The following is a 14495-nucleotide window of genomic DNA, read 5'->3' as shown; positions in this document are numbered from 1 at the left end:
TCAGAGGCAAAACTTGTGTTGGAGTTTGACTTAGGTACTGAGACATCTGAGTGTTTTCAGGATTTCTTTTTAGTTTTCTGTCATCAGAAATAATTTTAGTGGGAGTTAAATAATTCTTTAGTGGGAATTTTGCAATGTAACATTTTTTCAACAACTTACCAGTTATTAAATACTGTTGAGCTATAAATGCTTAATCTTTATTTTATAATGCTTTGTCATAAAGGAACTGATAATAGCACAATCTGTAACAGCATATTTTAAAATCCAGAAAAGAACACTGTATCCTCCTGTCTAATCTTCTATATATCATAAACCAGTCAGTTACACTTGGGCTTTTCTTCCTCCCTTCATCAAGTTCAGTAACATAGGATTATCTAAAACCTGTTTTGTAACAGTGCATCTACTCTTTATGTTTTAAAATCAGGAAATACAGAATCTATGTCTTTCTTAACTGGTTTTTTTCAGTAATTTGACACTCTTGTTTCTGAAAGGAAAAAAAAAAGTTATTTAAATAGGTATTTATTCTAAAGCTGTTGTATATCTCATTTAAACAGTTCCTTGTTTTTCCACTATGTTTGTTATTTCTTGAGACTGTCAGGTAGTCTGCTAGATCTTTTTAGTGTGTTGGGGCACAATTTTCATGCTCTTGTCTTGTGCAATTTTCTTATGGTATTTCAGGATATCATTTCAAAAATCATGTAAAAAGGTTTGTGTCATTCTTGTTTCAGAGCTTGGGGGAACAGTTAATGTGAATATAGGAAGTTCTAAGTTTATCTTATTTTGGAATATTTTCTTTCTCTTTGAAAGTGAAGTGCACAATTGAATGCTTAATCATACTCAAAACAGAGTTCTGTAAATACTGGATACACATGATGATAATTTGACTTTTCTGCAGTGTTTGGGGAAGCGCCAGTCTGTTCTTTTTTTAAAACGTTCAAGAGAACACAGACTGTTTGAAATGCTACATTGTGAAAATATGCTTGTCTTAACGTAATGTTTCTTTCTCCTTGTCACTTCTATTAGACTCCTGCAGAATCTCTGCTAGTGGTATATTTTATGAAAAACCTTTGTTTACTTTCAGAGCCCTGGGTTTTCTGGTCAGCATTTTTTTCTGACAATCTGCGTTTATGGAGATAACATGATCTTGGCAAAGCAAGTAGTGCAGTATCTTTGCAAAAGCTGTCTGGTGTTTCAGATAGGGAACAAGTGGAGGACTCGCAGGCCATTGATGTTTAAGGAAACACTAAATGAACTATCAAGCAAGTACATTTTCCTGAATTGTAAAGATAAAGCATCAACATTGCTGTCATAAATTATTCAGCAATACAAAGCATTAACATAGGATTTAAAAAAAAGAATGTATTCTTTTGCAAAAATACTTCAGCTCTTCTCCTAAAGAGTAACAAGAAGCTGCAGTATTTATATGTTATAATATCTTTCTATATAATTGCAATGTTAATATATTAATATAAGTATTTATATATTGATACAGTAATTGAACTCTGAATCATTATTTGATAGGTTTGTGAATACATTTACATAGTTCTGACTTTACTATTTAATCAAACTTCTACAAAAATAATTTTATTTGAAATATTTCTATGGCAGTTGCTTAAATATCTCAGATTGTTGCTTGCATGTCTCAGATGGTCTTTGTTATGTTTTGTTGTCTCATTTTATGTAATCAGGCCCTGACTCTACTTTCATAAAAGTACCTAGTCAAAACCTTATTGAAACTGTATGGGGTCTAAGTTGGAGAGCAGGGAGGGGAGTGTTCTGGGTTTTTGTTGGCTTTTCCTTTGGCTGTATTTTTGGGGGGATTTTTTTGTTTGTTTGTTTGCTTGGTTTTCTGGGGGGAGGGTGTTTTTTAAGGCAGAGTTGTAAACAATATTAGTGGCCTGGGTTCCTGTAACTGATGTGTCGCTGTAAAGAGCCAGCTTGGTTTCCTTTACAAGACTTTAGGCACTTTTCCAAAGACAAGGAGGAAGGAGGGCAATGACACCAAAATCCCCTAGAAACTCCCGCAACTTGAAGAGGGAATTTGTACAATGAAACTTGCATTAGATCTGACCTTTTGAAGTGCAATTTCTTAACTGAAGCTGAAAAAGCAGGGTAGGCTGAAGAAAGTATTTTCGGAGAGTCCAGAGGAGACACTGACATCTATTGCTCTTGCCTGTTTGGAAGAGTTTGCTGATTCACTCTGACTTAACTGTTATCCTGTTTACATGCTGACAGTTATTTCTGCAAAGAGCTAATTTGTTAAAGCACATGTTTCCAGATTCTGTTCAGATAGTGTAGCTGGCATAGGAGTAGTTCCTTCATCCAGATGTTTTCACATTTTTGATGTCTCTCTGTCTCAGATTTACCAGATTTGTTTTCTCCCATATTTTTCCCAGAAAAAAATGTTACAGGAATCAAGGTAATGCATGTTTTATCACAGCCTATTATTGCAATTTTCTTGTCCAAGACCACTTTACCCTTTGCTTTGGTCAGATGATGAAAACTGGGGGGGGAAAGAAGCCAAATAATGTGTGAAATTGGGAGCAGCAGGAGTGACATCTTACAAACATAACATTGTGTTATGTTGAGCATAGTGGATCTTCTTGTGGTTTTTCTTTTTGTAGACAGAAGAGGTGGTTGGGGTTATGATTATTATATTCTCCATGGTACTTTACTGTGTATGACAGACTGTAAAAGTGTACCTTTAATCTCTAATAGTAGATATTTAGAAGTTTGGCAAAGAGTAGTAGTTTCAGTTGGGATATTCTGGAGTTGAAACTGGAGGCACCATTTCACCTAGAATGATAGAATGAAGAGACCTGGTGATACTGTTCCATGGAATTATTTCTCACTTAAGTGACTACAAATTTCATTAAACAGTCTTTGAGGTTTGAGTAAGAGATTTTTTTCTTAAGATGTTCTGATTCTTGGGTAGGAATCAGAATCATTAATTTTCCTCTTTTTTTTTTTTTTTTGTCTCTTTTTTCTATTATGTTACTAAATGCAATCTATGTTGAAAGAGAAAAGCCACAAAATAAACCGTGAAGGGGAAAGCATGTTTTTAAACATTGTTTTGGCATTTGCCTTCAGAATGGTTCTTCCTCTTTCTGTTTACCTCCTACACGCCTAGAGGATACTTAGTGATGTCACTGCCCTTTCCCCCTACTACATAATCTTCTGCTCCTGGTTCTCAGGAAAATTCTAGCTCTTCAGCCTTCTTGAGCTCTGCATGTAGTGTAAACACATATGACAGTTACTGTAGAGGCTGTACTGTTACTAAGCCCTGAGAAGGGAAGTTGCCAGACTGGGGAAGTGAGATAAGAGTGCATGAAAATGGAGATGACAGAATTCAGAAGGAAAGTCCCAAAGAGTTTAACTTTTTAAAACCCAGGTCTTGGAAAAAGCTTCCTGAACAAATGCAAGCAGGGCAATTTATACTAATAGCCAATGGCAACTGGAAAGAGTTATGACTGGTTTTCCCCACAGAAGTGTTTGCTGTGAGAAACTCTCTCTCTTCTGTGAGGAAGAGAACTTTTTAATATCTATCAGTAAATAACTCTGCTTGGTTAAACTGTTGTGTTGATATTTACTTAGAGGATAATATTTTTTATAGACTCAGAACTCCGGAGTCCATCTGTAGAGGGAGAGGATAAAGAACTTTGTCAAAAGTCAGACGTCTTTCAGAAGTACCAGACCACAGAAAGTGGTGGGTCTTGGCTGTTCTCTGTTCTATCTATTCCATAGGTAAGCTGCTAAAACCAGAATGTACCTGGGAAATCCCTGCCTGCCACAGAAGGCTGAGAGAAGAGCAACTGGTTTGAAACCTTTTCCATTGTGACACAGCTGGTGCCTGCTGTGCCCCTCTTCAGCACTTGCTGACTGCAGTGTGAAATGTGTATGACTTGTGATAGCTCAGCACCAGCCTGTGTGGCTCTTGACAGCATCTGTAGGCCAACATCTGCTTTGCAGCTGCTGATGCTATTCTTTGGCCCTGCAGTACTGTAGAGACAAGTGCTGGTTCATGTTTTCACAAATGGCTCTTCAATTATGACAGCAGGAATTGCATCTGGGAAAGAATAGCTAGCTTTTCAAAAGTGTCTTCCAGCATCACCTCCAGACTGTCTCAGTCTTGCAACATTTAAGAAAATGAAGTAATTTCACAGACTACTTTGGTGTTGTAATTTTTGCTTTTGTTTGCACTTCCAGTATTTTTTAACTTGTGAGTGAGGCTGTAACTGTCTTATATATTCTCTAGAGGTTGTTGAAGGCTTTTTCCCTAAGACAGTATTTTTAACAAAAATGACTTTTAATAGAAAAATACTTTTTTTCTTCTTCTTCTTTGGTGGTTTGTTGGAATACTTTTTAACATTGATATTTTTTCATTGAATCTTTTTTTATCATTTCTTAACTTCTTCATAATGCATTGGTAGTTTTTCCTGTGTAGAAACTGGTGCTTTGATTGCTCACTGTAAAATAGTTTTTGTAACCAAAATCCAGCTAGGCAGAATGAGACCAGTAGCGAGAAATCCTGCTTTTTACCTTGAATTAATTTCCTTCATGTGCACAGGAGCATTGGGAATTCCTATTTAATGTCTTTCTGAAAGAAATCAAAGAACCAATTCAGGAAGACCGGTGCTTTAGTAAGTAACTTGGAACAATCTTTTGTTCCGTGATCTGAGCTATTAAACAGTACTCAATTTTCAGTACCGTTAACAAAAAAAAAATCTGGTATGATGTAGCATACTTGTGAAAACATCACTTAGTCCTAATTTTGGTGTTGTCATCTTTTATTGTATCACTTTAAAAGAATTTGGGAGATATGTAGGCGAATAAAGGTAAATTGGTGGTATTTTTCACATGCTTCATGCAAAAGGCCTTCCTGACCCATTATTGGTACTTTTCCTATGTCTTCTGCATATATAAAGATGTGCAGAGAATGGTGGCTCTGAATGGACTAAGGACCCTCAGATACTATTATCTTGGGACATAATCTGTGCCAAATGATTGGGCAACTGTTTGAATTGCTTGGAAATTTTCTGATGAAATAGACTTTTGCTGAAATTTGTCACCATGGTGAAACTGAAATGTTTTGCAGATATGGACCAACTTTTTCCAAAGTTCTAATGGAATCTAAACAGAGCTGTTGCTTCTGGGCAAGTCTTTGATTTGATTACTTCTCTGGTATCTCACCTACTTGGCATGTTACTGTGGTGTTGAGGCTTCTACCTGAGCACGGTCCTCATTCATTTTCTGACAGCAGCCCCAGGTAGTTTTCTTCCTCAATAAGTACAGCAATTACTTTATTCTCTTGTGAAGAACTAAAAAAATCACAATTTTTAAAATCCTCATATTAACAGCTATCCACTTAGTCCCTGTGTGTCATGCAAGCAGATCAGGCCAGGACCATTATTCTTTTCTTACACACAAGTTCATGGAATTGTGGATACTGGGAGTGGTTTTCCAAGTGAAAACTGTAAGCAAATGTTATCTTTGCTTCTCTACCTTTTTTTTTTTTTTTGAGCATGTTTTGTCATTGATATGTTAATCTTTCACCTTCTGTATGTATTTGCTTGCTACCACATGCATTCAAATTTTGGTGTATGAAAAATTCTTGTGTGCTATTAGTACACAGCTGATAAAACAGGAAAACTCCTTTGGAATTACTTAATTTTTCACTTGTTACTTGTAGGAGCAGTTGTTTTCTTGTGTGGCTTTACCTCATGGCAGGGGAACAATAGGCAGAGCATATCAGAAAAATGACCATGAAAACTGAAAATGCACTCGTTGTTAACTAAACATCTTTGAATATGCTTTAGGAGAATATTTTATATTTTTGTGAAAACTGTTTTTAAGGTCAGAATAAATATTACCTGAGAAACGGCAACAGAGTTTTAATGCAGAAGATGGTGCATTTAAAATGTAGGTTAATTTTATTTATGAACTTGCCACCTGTTATCCAAATAATGGAAAAAAGTTCTCAGATTTTCCAGATTGCGTAGTATTTTTAAAAGTATTGTTGACTATTTTGGCAAAGTTACTCAGGAGGATATTTTCTTATGAATATATATTGGAAATATATGAATCTGTTGCTGTGATTTTTTTGGTGAAATTCTCACTGATGTGGCATGTTTGGACTGAACAAGGACTTTGTAACCTTTTGTTGGTCCATTAAAAAGCGCTGTCCTTCTGTAACAGGCGATGTTTTAAAAATGCAATACTTTATTGCCTGTGTATGCATTTATTGCATTGTGTATGCATTTGCTTCCTTGAATTTAGTATACTTCTGTTTTTAAAGCAACCCACTGAAACAAGCTTGCACATGCAAAGAAATTCAGATTTGCAAGGATAACTCATGTCATATATGCAGAATATGGGCAAGCTTAATTGTGCTCCATTTGTCTGTGTATTCAAACTGAACTGCAAAGACTGTAATTAAATATTAATTATACATATTAAGTGTAAATCAAACAAACTAGCCAAAAGTATGGCAAGTGGGAAGCTGACTGACTTTTTTTCTCAGTCTAAGTTTGGATTTAGAAGTAAAAGCTTGATTTTGGTCATCTTGGAACAAGATGCATAATACCCTTGTGATGTTCTATCACTGCTTGCTAATGTAAGATTTGTTAGTACTTTTTATGATACTTTGCTGCAATCTTAATCTCCTGTCACAGGTAGAGTGAGACCTTTGTACAAAGTTTATTAGAAAAGTTCCCATTGAGTCATGAGGTGCAGAAGGGATGTGCTTGCCTTTTAAATCCTTCTCAAAGAGGAGCCTGGTGTGGCTAGATCCAGTCTTAATGCCAAACTAACAATTTTAGGTCTAAGAAATTATAGGGTTGTGATTGAACTTTGTACAGCTTTGTCCCACAGGATTAAGGGAGGCAAACCAGATCTAGTAATATAAAAATGAATTATTTACTATAATAAATGATTAGACATGAAGATCTTAATTAGAATTATTTACTATGCATTATAGAAGCTAAAACTAGGATAGTATAGTGTGTGCTATGTCAAAACAATTTTATTAAAGCAATTCCACTAAAGCTAGCAAAGAAACCCCCTAAAAACTATTAAGTAGAGGTTGATGTTACTTACCTGTATCGCCAACTGTGTCACCTTAGCATTTTTACATAAGAGTACTTTACCATATCTGCCACATCTCCACCTCATTATCAGCATGTTAAACTTTGGTGTTGATGAATCAAGCTGGTTTTAGCATAATCCAACACCAAAAGCAGCATGACACCCTTTTTAGTTCACTACAGATAGCTTTGCAAAATAGAGCATTGTTCAAGTTGGTTCATCCCGTTCCAGGCAATGTATCCTACTGTACCACCTACCCACCATTACTTGGGAAGGCTTTCATTATTGATATTCATTCAAATTCCTTGAAAGAAGGATATGTATATAAGCAGATGGACAGTGTGCGCATTGCTGTCATCTTTGGTTTACTGGCAATAAACAAACTGAGTTATTGGGAGACAGCCTATGTCTTCAAGGCCTTGCTTGTCAATAGAAAATACTATTTAATCTTTCTTCTTTCACTAGTAAACTGAGCAGTTGGTGACACAGGCACAAACATTAATTGTATTTATAGCAGTTCTGAAGACTTGTTGAAATAACAAATGCTGTATTGTGCTCTTTGCAGACAGTGGCAAATCAGAGATGATGGAGTAATTTATTTTGGCTGAGGTTCATTAGTCTCTTAAGTTCATTTTGGAATTTGGCATTTACATCCTTGCAGCTACCAGAAATGTAAGATGGTGTAGACTTGAACAAATAGAAGGAAGGAGGAAATAGGGGAGCTAGATCACTGACAAGGTGGTGCGCTGTGAGATTGGTGCAGCAGCTCTGCTTCTAAAGGAGTAATTTGTCTTAGATGAGTGTGTGAACTGAATAGTTTTATAAGGCCTTAATGCAGATCCTGTAGATGGGGTGAGGGAGAGAGAAATATGTCACATGTACCTGTTGAGCTTGGAGTTTTTGATCTCTGAGTTTCCATGCTTCTTGTTCACAGCTGTAAGCTGCTCCTTCATAAACAAGCAATTACTTTTGTTCGTCGTGTGAAGAATAGATTTTCTATTAGGCTGCTTCATTGGTTTTTTTGCCTGTGAAGCACAGGCTACAGTATTGTCGAAGGTATTCAAAATGTTGCAATCTTTATTCCGCTGGATTTGTGGAAAAACAACATAGTTAAACATAGATAAATCTTCATGCAGTTTTGGTTAAATTCAGGAGCCTGACTAGGACTTACAAATGCTAGGCAGTTCTGAGCGTGGAACAATACTTTAAAAATAGAAGATAAATTAGAATACCCTCAAGGCCCCTTGATCTGAAACCTGCATGAACAGGTGGTTGTTCTCTGCTTTGTTTGAAGGTCGTGCTCTCAGATCAGTGTGCATGGAATGTGTGCTCAATAGGTCAGAGATAGACAGCTCTCCCCCAAACAACCCTTCCTCTCTCCTTCCAGCATTTCAGCACAGGTCTGGAAAAAACTTGTGCTGACTGTGCTGACCTTCAGATCAGATCCTGGTGTGGTCTGAAGCACCTTGAAGAGGTGCGTACAAAATACACAGCTGTCCAAGCAAGGCAAAACTCTGTCTCTAAAGCTAGTGTTGCAAGAGGAGAAATGCTAGTCATTGCCACCAGTCTGACTTCTGTGGGGAAGGAAGCTGAACTTACTGCTCACTGAGATGGGTTCTTTTTTGGGGATGGAAGAAGGTAGTGTGGTATTCGTGATAGACTCAGTCAACACAGCACATGCCACTGAGGAAGCTGTGTTGAAGTCTTCACTCCTGTTCAGGATGATACCTGTCTGAAGAGTCATCCAACATAAAATTTGAAGAGTTCTCCATTCTGAATTCTGCCCCCTTCAAGCTTCCATTTTGTTTCCCTCACCTTTGTTCAGTTTTAAAATCAATTTTTGGTCCTCTGTCAGGCCCTTTCTGTGTTGGGAGGGTCACAAAGGGAATATATATTTTTTTCCTTTGCTGCAGGAAGCTGCTGTTGTGCTTAAGCACTTTCAAATAGTTTCCTGCAACCACAGAAATGTTGTGCAATGAGAGCAAAGGGTGGGTGTGCCCTTGCCCTTCCTGCTGCAAGACAGTTGATCTTAACTTCCACATGAATTGAAAGGAGTGGATGTTGTCAGTTTTCAAAGAGAATTAATTGTTGTGGCTTATTACATAAAGTGAACATACCATGTCTCTTTTTGTGATTACTTTCCCTTTTTCGTTTCTATTTTCTCCATGTAATGCCATCAGCAGTTTTTTTTTTTAACTTGTGCTGTATTCACAGAAAAGAAAAACGTGTGCAAAAAACCCTGGTGATAATGTTTGAAGTCAGGTATCTGGCTTCTATACCACTTTCTTGCTAGAACTGAGAAGCAGTCTCAGTACCAAAAATGTGGTTTAATTTTAATAAAAGTTTTGTATTTAAAAAAGCCTAAATTTAAAACGTTCTTGGCAAAGATGACAGGAATTTGGGCAAATAAGACAGGAGGTGATCACTTCATCTGTATCTAAAAGAAGATTTGATTTCTTCAATAATCATGCATTTTGTATTGTTCACAGCCTTTAACATTTTTTAATATTTTACTTTTAATGCAGATACATTATGGTCCACCTCTGCATATGTGCCTGCTTTGTCTGACTTTCTGTGGATTCCTGCAGCAAGTGGATGTCTTGTGACATGCTTATTTAAAGGGCTTCGTCACTCCCATGAGAGTACAGAGATTTCCCAAGTGATAAAAAGGTAATTAACTGTTGAGGATTTATCTGTAGTGAGAGGATGCTCTCATTTTTAAACCTTTGAAATTATACATTTGAAGTGATATGGCTAAAGACTCTGGCTCGGGAGGCTTCCCTTCAAGAGCCACCTGTTGCCTCAAATGCTCCCGCCACCCCCTCCCCAAAAAGAAACCCTGTAAGTTGAAAGCCAATCTTTTGAAGGCTGTGAATGATGTATATTATTAAATTGTGAGAATTTTGTATGTCCGCCATGTTTTAGTGAAATGTCTTCTCTGAGTCATGATTTTCGATTTCAGTAACCATTTTCTTGATGGTTACCTTAAAATTACTGAATTATTGCAGCACAGTGTGGCTGGTGAAAATAATTTTCAGGTGCATTGCTGATACAAACATCAACAGAGGATTGTATGTAGACATGTGTTGTTGTAGATGCTGGTGATTGTGGTTAGAGCAATGTATAGAATGATTAATCTTATCCTTTAGAAGCCATGGCTTAAAATATTATCTGTATTAGGAATATAAAATAATTCTATTGAATCAAATACTCTGTTCATCAGTACCAGAATCACATCTCTTACACCTAGTAGTTATCTCCAAAACATCATCCTTACCTCAGACTTTGTTACCTATTCCTATTTATTACTTGGATAATTGGTTCAGCCAATTTTTTTATTGAGCCTTCGTTATGTCAGACATCCACTCTAAAATGTGTTTGGACTTGGTATAGGGGCTTTTGTTGTTCAAACAAATACCTTTGTGGTACCGAGTAACTTATCTACAAAAGTTGCTTTCTGAATATGTTAAATCCTTTCATACAACAGTGAGAATTATTTACATTCTTTACAAAAACACAGAAATTATTTTGAATTACAATATGAACAAATCTATATATCCCAGAAAATTATACTCAGTGAGTTCTGCGAACAGGTAGGCTATTGTCTCCCAGTATATTTAGTCTCAAAATGCTTAGCTCCATCATAAGAATAGGTCATATTTTAAATATACTAGATCAACAGCAGTTAATTTTTTTGCCATGTTTAGTGTTTCTGTTGTGCTAAGATAGTGGTCTCTGAATGGACCAAAGCAGGGAAAACTGAGTGTGTCCAATTTGAGACTTGTCTGGTGAGAAAAACAAGTGAAAGGAGTTTTGTTTTGTTTTCACTAGTGAGTGGTGACCTTCTGTTTCAGTTACTTTGCAGGTGAGAATCTGCCCCATAAAACTGCTTTACTTAGATGTAAACATGTAAGAGGCCAAGAAAACATGTTTTCTATTTTCAGTGAAGAAAATAATGTAGGACTATTTCTTGGTTTCACCTGCTTTGTCTGCACTTAAACATAAAAGACAAACTTGAAAGTTACTTAATTTGAAGTGATGTCACTTTTTTACAAATAGTGTCTCTTGAGTTTTTTTTCCCATTGTCACATGGACTCTTTGAAATTAGCGCAACAAATAGCACAGAGTATTTACTTTGCATTTTTTTACTGCATTTTATTGCTATTTCACATTCTTAGGTGTGATTAAGCAAGGTTCCCTTCTTGGTTTATCGATTTTTTTTTAATTATGGAAACAAAGAGGGAATGATGGGAGTTTTTTGAAAGGACAAATATGTTGTAAATACACAGACCTTATGAAGGAGAGGCAGGCACAAGCACATTTGTTTAGTACACTTCTGAAACTGGACAAGTTTTCGGTTAGGTTGGCAAATTACATTTCCATTCAGTTTGGATAGACATAAAGCTGAGTGACCAATGAAAAATCTGTCAGTTCAGGTTAAGGTTTGAATAAAAAGAGGGTTAATTTTGGAGTATTTTGGGAAAACTACTGTAGTAATTAAAGATGTAATAATTAAAGATGGCCCTCTGTGTTATTAAAGCTGTGAATGTTTTATATAAAAGCAAGTTGTAGAGCACAAGCATTATGTCTTGCATAACGTTGACAAAGGTAGTGAGAAATCTTTTAAATATAATGTTTATAGTCATGTGGTGTTTTTTTTCTTCTAAAAAACGATTATTCCTTGTTGAGTGAGGAGGAATGCTTTTTTTCCTTAGTTAAACATGGACTTGTTACCTGTGCTACCTTTGGAGCTAAAAGCACATATCTTTTCAGTTAAAGGTGGCTGGCTTTGTAAATGAGGCACAGGAAATCTGTATATCCCCTACATAAGGGCGTAAGCAATGTAGTGAATGACATTTGTGTCTAGACGTTCATGTTTAAATATCTATAACACACTGGTTCTTTGTGTTGCTTAGTTTGGGAAGTAAAAGAATAGATTTTTCACTTGGTGATGGTATCTTTTTTCTTTTCTCTTTCTCCCAGAATTAGCATAATGGTAGCACAGTCTTATCCTCTTGTTTATGTAATTGAATATTTTTGTCATCTCAAAACTCATTAAGTTAATGTTTTCCTTATTTAAGATGTTCAGCATTTTTTTTCCTGCTGATATAACTGCTGTGGTTTCCATAGCACACATCATCTTTAGCCCACATTGATTAATACTCTTAGATAATTCTAAGCCCACATTAATAATAGATAATTCTAGTTAGGAACAAAAAATTTTTTTAAAAACCGTAGAATATGTTCCAAGCAGTTATTTCCCGATAAAGCAACATAATTCAATACAAACAAAAGCTGTTGAACATAATGCATTAACAATGTAACACCCATATGCCTATGCAGAACAACATATTTTTAACTTAGACATTTACATTTTCAAGTACAATAACTTTATTAACCATTCAATATATTAAGCAGCAACATGTAGACCCTTAGTGAGTTTGGGAATGACGCCAAGTTGACTAGTGCAGTTGAAGGGACTGAGGGAAGGGACACCAATCCAGAGGCCCCTTGGCAGACCTGAGAAGTGATTCCATGGGAAACTCATGAAGTTCAACAGTGCCATGTGCACCAGGTCTTGCATCTAGGTTAGAGCAATCTCCAGGATCAGTACAGGCTGGAGGGTGAATGGATTTGAGAGCAGCCCTGTGGGTGAAGTCTTGGGGATCCTGGTAGAGAAAAACTGAGGTGTGAGCTGGCAATATGCACTGGCACCCCAGGAAATCAATTTCACCATATTCACAGAAGCATTGCCAGCAGGTCAAGGGGTGTGATTCTCCTCCTCTGGTGTGTTTTTGTGAGACTGCACTTGGAGTCCTGTGTCCAGCCCTGGGGCCCCTAGCACAGGAAAGACAGGGAACATTTGGAGTGAGTCCAGAGAAGGGCCACAAAAACAATCAGAGGGCTGGATTGTCTCTGCATGTGAGGAAGGACTGAGCCAGTTGGGGTTGTTCAGCTAAAAGAGAAGGAGGTGTCAGGGCAACATTATTGTGGCCCAAACCATACTTTGATTCTAAAAAATAAAATATTTTTAATTGTCTTGTTTGAACCTATTCTGCATTTTCAGAATAAGAAATGCAGAATTCCAGGTGGTAGCTACTTGAAATAACTTCTAATAAAAAGCAAGCTTTTCGACTGTTATCTAAGCTTTTGTCTATAAGCAGGGATTATTCCAATTAAAATTATGATGCAGTCACAGAGAAGCAGAAATATTCTTCAACTGGCTTTTGGAATATGCTGTCTAATCTCACATTTTTAAACTTTTTTTTCATTATCAGATATATCTGTGGTTATTTATTACATTATTAATCTTCTTTGATTACATTTATCAGAGAGGACTGTTATTTTGATGGCAGATTAAATGATTTTTTTTTCTGAAAGAAGGTGGTCTTGGAAGATCTCCCATTCCTAGGTGTAAACCATGTCTGTTAGATTCTCACCTCGGCACTTTTTTGAAGTGTCTGCTTACAAGGAAAACTCAGCAGCAAGGTGCTTTTTCTATCCTTCTCTTCATCAGTGCTAGTTCTTTTTGTCTTCTAAATTTAAATTGGGAGTAAAATGAGTTGTACAGATCTCATTAAAACAATTCTTTTGGCTTTCAGGTTTAATTAGCATGTTGCAGGTGAGCACATGCTGTCTAAAATCCAGTGAGAAGTGATAATTCTCTATCTGGACTCCCAAGTTTATATTTTGTTTTTTCCTCTAATACTGTCAGTTGCTTTTCCTCTTAGGCTGTGTAGTAAATTGAAGAGAAACGTAGCTTTTCATAAATCACCTAAGCTATTTGCTTGTCTTCAAGTTCTAATGATTTTTCAATGTCAGAACAGTACTGTCACTGAACATGAATATTACAAATAATACCAAGAACAGTTAGTCAAGAAGTATTTCTTACATTTCTTTCAGACAGATGCTCTGAACAGAACCAGAACAAACTATGGCTTGTCTTACAATGACAAATATGGAAAGTACAGCCACTTCTACTGTCCACCAGAATGGTGACGTCCGTGGAAATAGCAGTGCACCCAAGCAGACAGAACCATTGCTTCAAGTGTACCTTTATCATTCTCCTGGGAAGACGGAAGGAGATTACCTTCAATTTTCAGCTGGAGAATATGTTGCAGAAGAGATTTGTGCTGTTGCCTGTAAAGCTTGTGGTAAGTATATACCTAACAGTTTATCTAATAAAGCCATGAAATCCAACTTCCTACAAGAAAGTTTTCAACAATCCAAAGCTCATAAAAATGGTGGCATTTAGACTGAAGTGCTAATTTCACTGTTCTGTCAGATGTAGTTAGCAGCAGGCTGTAAAACTGTTCCCATTAGAATGGCTGGGAAGCTGAATTGGGTGACTGCCATGTTTTTTCAAACAAATTAAAGGTACACCATCCTGTAACTGAAAGTCTTCTTTCATT

At 36.5% G+C, this 14495-nt stretch overlaps 1 protein-coding gene across 7 annotated transcripts in view; it reads left to right on the top strand.

The window, feature by feature from the left end:
• The window catches only part of JAK2 (Janus kinase 2), an 87257-nt gene that overhangs the window by 28086 nt on the left and 44676 nt on the right, over window positions 1–14495 (top strand). For 3 of the 7 annotated variants that reach the window (XM_059493146.1, XM_059493147.1, XM_059493148.1), the window contains exons 3-4: window positions 9609–9753; window positions 13987–14237. In XM_059493146.1, coding sequence (XP_059349129.1) covers window positions 14018–14237 — 220 coding nt within the window. In that variant the 5' untranslated portion in view covers window positions 9609–9753; window positions 13987–14017. Of the gene's footprint in view, window positions 1–2271; window positions 2420–3613; window positions 3745–9608; window positions 9754–13986; window positions 14238–14495 lie in introns of those variants that run through there. The other 4 variants (XM_059493149.1, XM_059493145.1, XM_059493150.1 and 1 more) reach the window with 4 other exon arrangements.

This window comes from Ammospiza nelsoni, chromosome Z, assembly GCF_027579445.1.
Source record: "Ammospiza nelsoni isolate bAmmNel1 chromosome Z, bAmmNel1.pri, whole genome shotgun sequence".
Taxonomy (NCBI): domain Eukaryota; kingdom Metazoa; phylum Chordata; class Aves; order Passeriformes; family Passerellidae; genus Ammospiza; species Ammospiza nelsoni.
The sequence above is the reverse complement of the archived record's forward strand: the minus strand, read 5'-3'. Positions and strand labels throughout refer to the sequence as shown.